A 10,746-nucleotide genomic window follows, 5' to 3' on the forward strand; every position below is an offset into this window, starting at 1 on the left:
AATCCTCTTTGAAATTAAAAAAATGCCTAAATAGCGCTAGTATCATGTCCTCCCTCCGCCATGTCTTCTTCACAACATAAGAAGCACACGTTGCGCATGCGTAGAGACTGATAGAGACTATTTCACGAGTTCTCCACACCGTGATTATCGACCGCGGGGGTTACCATGGTAATTAAGACATAAACGGTAACCTTCACCTTCAGAAATGTAACCGTGGTTTACCGTGATACCGGTAACCATTACATCCCTACTCCATAGAATGCTGTTTTTGCGCGGTGCATTACCTTTAATCTGATTGGTCAGCTATGATGTGATGCATTTGATTGTCTGGTCATTTAATTTTTTGTAGTTTCACAATGACTGTTGATCATTTAAAAAGTACAAGTACCCATAAAATTAACTCAGTTACAGTAATGTGAGTACTTGTAATCTGTAACTTTCACCTCTAGTGGTTAGTGATAGTTGACATATTATTTGCTTAAATACTTAATTTAAAAAGAGGTAGTTAGACATGTGTATAAACAGGTGGTCTGTGTGTGCGTGAGTTCACATGTTTGTATTTTTAAATAAAAAGCTTAAATATTTAATTTCACATTTTATTTACAAAACATGTGATTTACAATAGAAGAGAGAGGAAGTCCAGGTTAGTGCTGTTGGTGCTGATGATGATTGATGTAGGTTGTTGAGTGGTAACCATGTTTCCTGATTCCTGTCTGATGGATGCTGGGGTGATTATTTAACTTTCTCAGCACAAACAACTTTGATCAATCTGCATTTCCTCTTCTTCCTCTAAAATCAAACACATGGAACATTTAGTCAGCTGATAAAACACTTTCACCGTCACCTTTAAGGTTGCTGTGTCATCATGTCTGCAGAGGGGACTTACATAGTTGTTTTTGTTACTCCATTGGGGGTTCTCAAGGGAGTGGAGGATAGCACCCCGTTTGGCCTCACGAACATATTTTTCTTTGTCCTCTGGTGACAATGATTTCCACTGTAGAAAAGCATCAGTCACACACACACTGAAGACCAGAGTTTAAAGATCTCAGATGATTCCTGGAGGAACAAACTAACTTACCCGTTCACCGAGGTGTTTGTTCACCACAGCGCTCGTCCTCACGCCCAGCTCCGCCTCCGCAGACGCCCTGTTCTGTTTCAGGAAGCGCATGAAGGCGTTGAGGGGCTTTTTAACATATGGCTCCTCCGTCACCTTCTCCTTCTTTCTGAAGGAACAAATCACAAATACACAGTGTAAGAGCACGGTCAAGAGTCAGTCACAAGAAATACATGTAGGATTAAAATTACTCACTGTGAGACTGGGACCTTCCCTGGGAACGCTGTTTGCACTGGGGGCACTGGTTGAACCATCAAACCAAAGTCATTCCCATTCCTACAAAGTTAAACACACATAAACTGGATCAGAAATCACGTCTGCGTTTAATCTCGTCTGTTTGCTGGTTTACTTACTGTCCTCCAAAAGTGGGAGCTGTATATATCCCTGGACTGTAAACTGGAATTCCATAATCCTAGAGACATAAAAACACATGCATGTTAGACACCCCGTCATGGTTTTAATACAAAGATCTACAAAAATACATGAAGGCGTGTGTTAAAGATCTTACTGTCATAGCAGGCACAGCATTAGTAGTAAAGGTTGAGAACTCAACATATTGTGCATCCTGCATGTAGACGACATTAGGATCTAGAGGGACGTTTACGGGCCCTAGATTTTGTGAGTGCCAGTGCTCAGCTTCAGGCAAGGGGTCCATAATTGGGGTGAAGGCTGGTTGACCCTGAGGTTCTTGGGCAGTGTACGTGTGATCATGAAGAAATGCGAGTAGATGATTCTGTTGGGCCCCGTACTGGCCATCATTGACTGTTTGGTCCTGAAAGTGATGGGTACAGTCACATTATTAAGTAGAAAATTCTACAGAAGTACACAAAAGGTCCAGGTTCTTACCTCCTCAAACTCCTGCAGATCTCGGAAAAACGCCTGCTCATCAAAAAAATCTACATCAAAAATATCATTTAGGATCTGAGGAAAGAAAGAGGCTCAGTGAGCAGATCAGTGACATCATGTGTTAGTAACAGGCTAAAGTAATGTAACCATTTAGATCAGTGATTTTTACAAGCATTTTACAGTCATGCAGAGAATCACAATATTAATACACAGAATGACCTAATCAAGGATGGCATCAATCATCAAAAGTTAGCCAAAAACAACTGAACCAAGGCCTCATCTTTTAAGAGTACCTAACCCCAAAAGCACTTTTTTCTGCTGAATACATATGTATTTTGGTACTAAGTAGTGCTGTTGATTGATTCTGGTCCAACTCTCAACATTGTAGTCAAAGTATTTCAATTTGTTGTATTTTGTTGTAAAATGTCAGAGTGACTGCCCTCAATGGATTAAATTACAATTGATTTTTACTATTGGCTGAAAACAAGATCATGGATTGAGAGAAGAGTGAATAGAAAGGTATTTTGAGTAGCTAGTTAGCTTAGCATAGATTGTTCATTGGAGATTTTATAGTATAGACTGGGCGTGTCTTACTGCTCCAAGAGCCCCTCCCATAATCAAGGCATTTTAATTTCCCTCCTAGTGGTAGGTCAGGAAAAAGCAGGTGTTTAGTTACTCTTTAAGGAGAATGTTTCTATAAATAACTGAGATAGAACTTCTCCTGGGAATGGAACCAAATTTCGTATCACAAAATGTTGCCATATAAAATTAATCGGTTCACGAAATAAAATCCAGTAAACAAAGTTTTAAAAACGTGATGAAATTGTCCCTCTTGCCGTAGTCGCTCAGACGCTGCAGTGTTTACAAGATGGATGCTCCGCCGGTTGTGTGTCGTGATGAAACAGCGACAGACTAAACTGTCCTTAGAACTTCTGTTTTTCAACATATCTATTTGTTGTTTTTGTTTTTGTTTTTTTTTTACATTTTATTGTGAGTATTACTTATTGTGAGCCCTATATCATATTTCATATTATATTGTGAGTTGACCATTTCATTATAACTTTAACTTCTACCAATATAAATTCACTGATAATATAATGATACAGAAATATAGAGCATAATTTGTGTTTCGGTGATGTCTTACGTCATTAGAAACTGGCTGTAGAAGATCAGGAGAAGATTGTCTTCTGGGGTTGTTTAACTTATCTGAACCTTCAGAATGGAAATGCTTCCAGTCCTCTTTTTTCCACTTCATGATGACTTTTATGCTGATGTGAAACAAAGCAAAGGAAATAAATCAGATGCTGAGGCTCACGTATGGGAACAACACCTTGCAGAGACCTTCAACTAAACTATTCAATTTATCTGTTCCATCATGTCTAACAGTGACGTTCTGCCTCTATCTCTGCAGTGTGTTTTTATTTGGCTCATATATTGTGTCTTTCCAGTAAACATGATACAAACAGAAACATGAACACACTAACTGTGACGTGCAGTGTAATAATTCACACACTAACCAAGGTTCAATAATAACATGGTTGATTGCTAAACAGCTGCTAACATTTTACCACACTACATGCTAAGCACAGCAGAGTTGAAAAACATCTCATTGATATCATTAAGGGTTACATTGCATTTTCTCTGTATTGATCATTTTTAGCATGTTTATGTAGAAACCAGTGGAAGCAGGTCACTGTCACATTAAGTTTGGAAGCATAAGCTCACTTTAAAATCACTTACTTTGAGTTGTTTAAAAAAGTCGTCTGAATGCTGTTTTGCAAACTTTTGCTGAAGATAAAACAAAGTTTTCTAAATAACAAATTAATATGGAATCTATTAAGGGAGATTTATTATTTTTGTTGAAATAACTGAAGAATTAAGGTTTTCTATGCTGGAGATGAATACTTGCTGCACTTCAAAGCCAAGTTGGTTTGTTTGTGCAGGTTACTATGGAACCCAGAAATATGGAACACTTGGTTTCTATAACGATCACTTTAATTTGACTCAGTAGCCTAAGGCCATCTACGAACAGTGCCTGCCCCGAATTATATCAAATACAATTAGAAAATAATAGTCCAAACTAATTAAAATAAAAAATAATGATATAATGTGTGTTTGTGTGTGTGTGGCTAGTCGACTAAATGCACTCTGCAAAGCATAATATTTAGCACTGTAATATAGGCTACATATCTATCTAATAAATCAAGAAGCGTCTGCGTGTGTGTATGTGTTTGTGGAGTGAATTTCTCACTGACGCGGTGTCTGTTCCACCTGAAACTTTTGTAACAGCCTCCACATGACCCTGATGTGTGCATCCTTTATTTTAGACTAATTTGGTGTTGCAAAATTTTAGTTTGTTCTGTGCGACTGTTTTTGTCAAAAGCTACCCCCCCATTAAAAACCAAATTAAATTTTCTTTAAAAAAAAAACAACAACTTAAAAATCACATAAGTTAAATTGATGTGATTTTAATTAAATTTGATATAACATTGATCAATACAGGACAAAATTCATTTATGAAATGTGGGTCTATTAAGCATCAAAGTCATGAAGTAATTAGATAACAAACGGGTCTTTTCACCTGCTTTATGTAAAGTGTCTTGCAATAACACGTGTTGTGAAATGGCACTTTACAAATAAAGACTGATTGATTAGTGAAGTTATTTTCAGACGTAATGGCCTCTTTCAATGGCAAAATAAAAAAATCAAGAATCTACAGAAGAAAGTTTATGTTTAGTTCTAAACATATTTTTGTTGTTTTTTTACACACACACACACACACACACACACACACACACGATAAGCACCTTTGCACTAAGAAATGTTAAATGCGAAATAATTAGTTTTATTTGTTCGAATTTGTATCTTTTATCAGATTCTACCTAAACTGCCGCATTGGTGCAAACTTTATTTATCAATCTATCATCAGGATTAAATCAGGGAAATTGTGCACGCTCTACTTAAGTTCCCTCAATGGGCTCTATTCTCCCATGTGCGTAAGTCCAAAAAGCCACACAGCGGCGCTGTTTTTGGCTGTATGCTATTCTCCCCCTGTACTTAAGTCAGTAGCTGCTCGCCTTCATCCCGGTTACACACTGTGGGCTGAGCGTCCCTGAAATGTGGGTGTTCCCATTCAAATCTGGCTTTTTTCTCTGCGGTGTGTGTAATTCCTTTTCCTCTTATGTGCTTCTAACCCTGGAATAAGTGCAGCGCCCCAATAAGGTGAAACATTATATTGCACTAAAAATATAGACATAGTTACATTTGAAGCCACACGGACTCGTGCGTCACGCAACAGCAGCTGTGATCACTCAGCTGCTGCTGCGTGATTAATTAAAACTCTGACAGACGTATTACACTATTTTCATACTATGTCCAACGTGAAGTCACAGTTTAATCCACGACAGAGTGAAACAAGCTGTCATATGCAGATGAGGATGGAACACAAACTGTTCCCACACATATTTTATTGAGGCTCAGCTCAGGTCACTATAAACAATGGATTTTTAAAACTGTGTATTATGGAAGCCAATAGTTCTGTTTTACTGCAAACATCCTTCTGTATTAAAGCGGGACGCTCTGCGGCCAGGTTATTTCCTCATATCTCCAGCACATCTAACTTAGTCAGGCTTTACAGCGATGATGATGATGAAGATCAAGGAAAGAGATTTTAACTGTGACTCAGACAGAATGCGGCCGATCCTCAGTCACACTGCAATAATCTGATCAAATCAACCTGTTATATTGTTTATCAATGAAGGCGTTTCAAATTAAAAGTGAACTTTATCATTTTCACAGATTTCAATGACATTAATAAGCGTTGGGAAAACTCCATGTTCCGTGATTTGTATACAACACGCCGTCATTCACACATACGCGTTTTTTGGCTTCTTACAGGCGGTGGGCGTGCCAGCAGCCTGGACCGGAAAATACGCATTGGCGAGAAGTGCAGGCGTGTGAAAAAGCGCTTAAGTCCAGACGGGAGAATGGACCCCTATATGAATACATACTTCCGACGGGCACTGTACTAGTATATAGTGAAAGCCTATTTTTATTTCTATTTATTATTTATTATTATTATTATTATTATTATTATTATTATTATTATTATTATTATTACTCACCTTAGTTACAAATGTTGATCACTGAGGACACCTGTTGGTCAATATTTAAGATATTAGACCCAATTTAGTCGTTTTTAAAAGCCCTTTGTGTAGTCACTCCTGTAGATTCTACGCAGCTTTCAAGTTAACCTGAGTTACCATGAGTACCTGTCAACATTGAGCTGTTCTAACTTACCCTGAGTCACTATGACTACCTGTCAACAATGAGCTGTTCTAACTTACCCTGAGTTACTATGACTACCTGTCAACAATGAGCTGTTCTGCATTTAAGACAATTTTATAAAATAATAATTACTGGTATCATTGCAGTCCAAACAATTCAATGTTGCACACCTTTGAACCAAGCAGCAGCCATGTTGAAAGTCTCAGGTCAATCTGAAGCTGATTCTCAGAGATATTAGAGGAACACACACACAGTGATTCCTTGCTTTATAGATAGATTAGAATGATCTGATCTGAATTGATTCAATAACTTTTTAGCCAAAATAATAATTCAATAAGTGTGACTGAAACTCTAGTTTCTATTGTTTTCACCATTTTTTCATTTTTATTCACTTAAACTAATGACATTCTGTGTACCCCTGGGGGTACCCGTACCCCACTTTGGAAATCTAGGCATTTCTCATATTTGCAAAACATCTGTTGCTTGATGTCAGGGAAGAAGGATTCTGGCTCTCAGTGATAATAGTTCCACATCTTGGTTTTATATTTCCCTTCTTTTCTGCTTCTGTTCAGTGCCCTGCTCGCAATGCTGCGTGTGTAGCTCCTCCCCTTCACTGTGTTGGCCAATCAGGTGCTGCTTTTTACTAAGAAATTAAATCAAGTCGACTCACATTCTGGAACGGCTCTCGTCGTTCTTCAACAAGTCAGATACTGAAAACCTACTAAATACCCGTGTTTACCCTGGACTACACCAGTGTTGATAACCTGTTTGTCAGGTTATCACTCGTTTTTAGGAGTCATTGCTTTCATTACTCCTCACAACAGCATGAAAAGCACAGTTAGATGATCGCTGAGTGCATCCTAATCCAGATCTTCCCCAAAACAAGCCACACAACAGGAGTCACTCACACATGCTGTCCATTAGATGAGTGGTTCTCAACCTTTTCAGCCCGCAACCCCCAAAATATAGGTGCCAGAGACTAGAGACCACCACTAAAAATGGTGGAAAAGGTGGTGAAATGGGATTTAAAAGACAAAAATTGGTATAAAGTTGCTAACTAGAGTGGCCAAAAATAGATGGAAAAAGTGGTAAAAAGGGTTCGAAGTGTCAATATTGACAATGTATGGGGGGGGGTTAATGTAAGAAATACTTTGGTTTTTGTTCCCATTTTTCATGAGCTGAACTCAAAGATCTAAAACATTCACTAAGATTGCAGCACTAATAGGTGTGTGTGTAGACGTGGTTGAGACCGCCCTATTTAAATGAACATTTTGCTGGTTCAACGTGGACAGGAGCACAAAATGACATTTGAAGAAGTTTAATAGGAGGCAGGTGGACTTCTCTGTCTGCACAAATATTCAATAATGTAAAAATATAAATAAACAAATACAAATGCTGTTTAATAAACTGCAAAATGTAATGTTATTTTTCCCCCTAAATTAATGTGGCTGCTCCTCCAGGTCCTTTAACTTTGCTATTATCAGTCCATGGAAACAGAAACAGCTTTGGACACAAACTATTGATCTGTTGATGCCATTGATCAGAGTTACTGCAGCAACAGATAAATCAGTCTGCAGCAACTGAAGATGATCAACTGATCATCACCCAGCAGGTCTGAGCTCCTGAGTAGTGATGTGTCACGTACACTCGGATGTGAACCTTGTGCCATTGCTGCGTAAATTATGCAGGACTTCACACGCGCCACCTCGGGTGTTCAGCTGTTTCTCTCCTCACACACACTTTACGCTGCAGTCTCTTTCAGTAGCTGTTAATACTGACAATTGTTTTATTTAGATTATTATCCTGTATTAGAAAGGTTAACTGGATCCTTTTTTCATCTCCGCTGTGTATTGTGTCAACATTCACTGCAGCCATGATCTCTGTGTGTGAGTTTGCACTTGTCTGTGAGTCAGACTATTTTCCAGAGCAGAAACAGTCACCACAAACAGTTCTAGGTTTGATGAATTGCATTGCGTCCACTGCATTGATTTATTTGCATTTCCTCCTCCCATTTTTTTCTCCCATTGTTTGATCAGCCTACATTATATATTCATCAAAAGGAAACACGCTAAATGGATTGTAGGTGAAAAAAAGATGGAAAAGGTTGAAACTGTTGCATGAAACTTTGTTTTGATCTCCACTGTAAACATTAACATTGGTGGAAAAGTTTGGTACATTGCATTGTGGGATGTAGTATCTCGGCATTCTTGATTTGAAGTATCAATTTTTGATTTATTTAAAATTTGATGGAAACTGCACTTTTTCTTTAATTTATTGGGGTTTGTGTATAACTTTAGTAAAACTACTGTAGACTGTTTAAACTGTGTGACTATTCCTCTTGTTCACTGTCCCTGTTGTGATATTCTGTATTATCTCAACTAAAAAACTGCTTCATATTTGTATTTGTTGATTTTCAAGTGTGGCTCTTGTATGTGTGTGGCCTGTTATTAGAAGGTGATAAATCACTCTGTTATAAATGTTATTTAAGTAAACAGAGGAGTATAGAGTACTGATATATCCTACTCAAGTAGAAATACTGATTGAAATTGTACTCAAGTACAAGTAGAAGTAAGTCATACATAAAATACTCAAGTATAATTAAAAAGTAGCTCAATTAAATATTACAGCAAAAGTTACTAGTTATTTTCAACCCCCTTGTTTATTTTTGGTAATAAATCTTACATACAGTAAACATCTCATGTATAAACTTAAAAAGGAACAGACCTCATCTTGCACAATTGGAACTTAATTTATTTTCCACAAAGGCATCTGTATAAAATAAAAGTTTGTCAAAATAAACAATTCTTAAAGAATTCTCAGGCTCTAAGTATGGTTAAATTTATTAACTCTAAAACTGAGAAAATAACATTCATATAATGCTGTTTTTGCGCGGTGCATTACCTTTAATCTGATTGGTCAGCTATGATGTGATGCATTTGATTGTCTGGTCATTTAATTTTTTGTAGTTTCACAATGACTGTTGATCATTTAAAAAGTACAAGTACCCATAAAATTAACTCAGTTACAGTAATGTGAGTACTTGTAATCTGTAACTTTCACCTCTAGTGGTTAGTGATAGTTGACATATTATTTGCGTAAATACTTAATTTAAAAAGAGGTAGTTAGACATGTGTATAAACAGGTGGTCTGTGTGTGTGTGAGTTCACATGTTTGTATTTTTAAATAAAAAGCTTAAATATTTAATTTCACATTTTATTTACAAAACATGTGATTTACAATAGAAGAGAGAGGAAGTCCAGGTTAGTGCTGTTGGTGCTGATGATGATTGATGTAGGTTGTTGAGTGGTAACCATGTTTCCTGATTCCTGTCTGATGGATGCTGGGGTGATTATTTAACTTTCTCAGCACAAACAACTTTGATCAATCTGCATTTCCTCTTCTTCCTCTAAAATCAAACACATGGAACGTTTAGTCAGCTGATAAAACACTTTCACCGTCACCTTTAAGGTTGCTGTGTCATCATGTCTGCAGAGGGGACTTACATAGTTGTTTTTGTTACTCCATTGGGGGTTCTCAAGGGAGTGGAGGATAGCACCCCGTTTGGCCTCACGAACATATTTTTCTTTGTCCTCTGGTGACAATGATTTCCACTGTAGAAAAGCATCAGTCACACACACACTGAAGACCAGAGTTTAAAGATCTCAGATGATTCCTGGAGGAACAAACTAACTTACCCGTTCACCGAGGTGTTTGTTCACCACAGCGCTCGTCCTTACGCCCAGCTCCGCCTCCGCAGACGCCCTGTTCTGTTTCAGGAAGCGCATGAAGGCGTTGAGGGGCTTTTTAACATATGGCTCCTCCGTCACCTTCTCCTTCTTTCTGAAGGAACAAATCACAAATACACAGTGTAAGAGCACGGTCAAGAGTCAGTCACAAGAAATACATGTAGGATTAAAATTACTCACTGTGAGACTGGGACCTTCCCTGGGAACGCTGTTTGCACTGGGGGCAGTGGTTGAACCATCAAACCAAAGTCATTCCCATTCCTACAAAGTTAAACACACATAAACTGGATCAGAAATCACGTCTGCGTTTAATCTCGTCTGTTTGCTGGTTTACTTACTGTCCTCCAAAAGTGGGAGCTGTATATATCCCTGGACTGTAAACTGGAATTCCATAATCCTAGAGACATAAAAACACATGCATGTTAGACACCCCGTCATGGTTTTAATACAAAGATCTACAAAAATACATGAAGGCGTGTGTTAAAGATCTTACTGTCATAGCAGGCACAGCATTAGTAGTAAAGGTTGAGAACTCAACATATTGTGCATCCTGCATGTAGACGACATTAGGATCTAGAGGGACGTTTACGGGCCCTAGATTTTGTGAGTGCCAGTGCTCAGCTTCAGGCAAGGGGTCCATAATTGGGGTGAAGGCTGGTTGACCCTGAGGTTCTTGGGCAGTGTACGTGTGATCATGAAGAAATGCGAGTAGATGATTCTGTTGGGCCCCGTACTGGCCATCATTGACTGTTT

General features: G+C 38.1%; 2 protein-coding genes across 3 annotated transcripts; both read right to left on the reverse strand.

Annotated features, from left to right (window-relative positions):
• Positions 1-656: 656 nt before the first annotated feature.
• Positions 657-6,194, reverse strand: LOC114454349 (transcription factor 7-like). 2 transcript variants are annotated; one of them, XM_028434750.1, is made up of 9 exons: positions 6,085-6,194; positions 3,105-3,228; positions 1,961-2,035; positions 1,623-1,886; positions 1,468-1,526; positions 1,310-1,390; positions 1,079-1,223; positions 887-994; positions 657-789 (listed from the first exon to the last, which is right to left on the reverse strand). In XM_028434750.1, the coding sequence occupies exons 2-9, from the start codon at positions 3,213-3,215 to the stop codon at positions 733-735; spliced, it is 900 nt and encodes a 299-aa protein (XP_028290551.1). In that variant the 5' UTR covers positions 3,216-3,228; positions 6,085-6,194; the 3' UTR covers positions 657-732. The 2 variants fall into 2 exon arrangements, with proteins under 2 accessions (XP_028290551.1, XP_028290552.1); XM_028434751.1 differs by lacking the exon at positions 6,085-6,194 and adding an exon at positions 3,701-3,787.
• A 3,326-nt stretch (positions 6,195-9,520) lies between these two features.
• Positions 9,521-10,232, reverse strand: LOC114454522 (transcription factor 7-like 1). Its single transcript, XM_028435071.1, has 4 exons — positions 10,174-10,232; positions 9,943-10,087; positions 9,751-9,858; positions 9,521-9,653 (listed from the first exon to the last, which is right to left on the reverse strand). Exons 1-4 carry the CDS (start codon positions 10,230-10,232, stop codon positions 9,597-9,599), a joined length of 369 nt encoding a protein of 122 aa, XP_028290872.1. The 3' UTR covers positions 9,521-9,596.
• Between the last annotated feature and the right edge of the window lie 514 nt (positions 10,233-10,746).

This window comes from Gouania willdenowi, chromosome 20, assembly GCF_900634775.1.
Source record: "Gouania willdenowi chromosome 20, fGouWil2.1, whole genome shotgun sequence".
Lineage (NCBI taxonomy): Eukaryota > Metazoa > Chordata > Actinopteri > Blenniiformes > Gobiesocidae > Gouania > Gouania willdenowi.

What these genes read in the sequence shown, in the direction of transcription:
- LOC114454522 (XM_028435071.1), bottom strand. Translation starts at nt 10,232, where the DNA reads ATGGTTCAACCACTGCCCCCAGTGCAAACAGCGTTCCCAGGGAAGGTC. An exon ending in ACAAACACCTCGGTGAACGG is followed by an intron (nt 9,859 to 9,942) that starts GTAAGTTAGTTT and finishes GCTTTTCTACAG; the next exon opens with TGGAAATCATTGTCACCAGA. An exon ending in GGAGTAACAAAAACAACTAT is followed by an intron (nt 9,654 to 9,750) that starts GTAAGTCCCCTC and finishes GTTTGATTTTAG; the next exon opens with AGGAAGAAGAGGAAATGCAG.
- LOC114454349 (XM_028434750.1), bottom strand. Translation starts at nt 3,215, where the DNA reads ATGAAGTGGAAAAAAGAGGACTGGAAGCATTTCCATTCTGAAGGTTCA. An exon ending in ATGCTGTGCCTGCTATGACA is followed by an intron (nt 1,527 to 1,622) that starts GTAAGATCTTTA and finishes TTATGTCTCTAG; the next exon opens with GATTATGGAATTCCAGTTTA. An exon ending in ACAAACACCTCGGTGAACGG is followed by an intron (nt 995 to 1,078) that starts GTAAGTTAGTTT and finishes GCTTTTCTACAG; the next exon opens with TGGAAATCATTGTCACCAGA.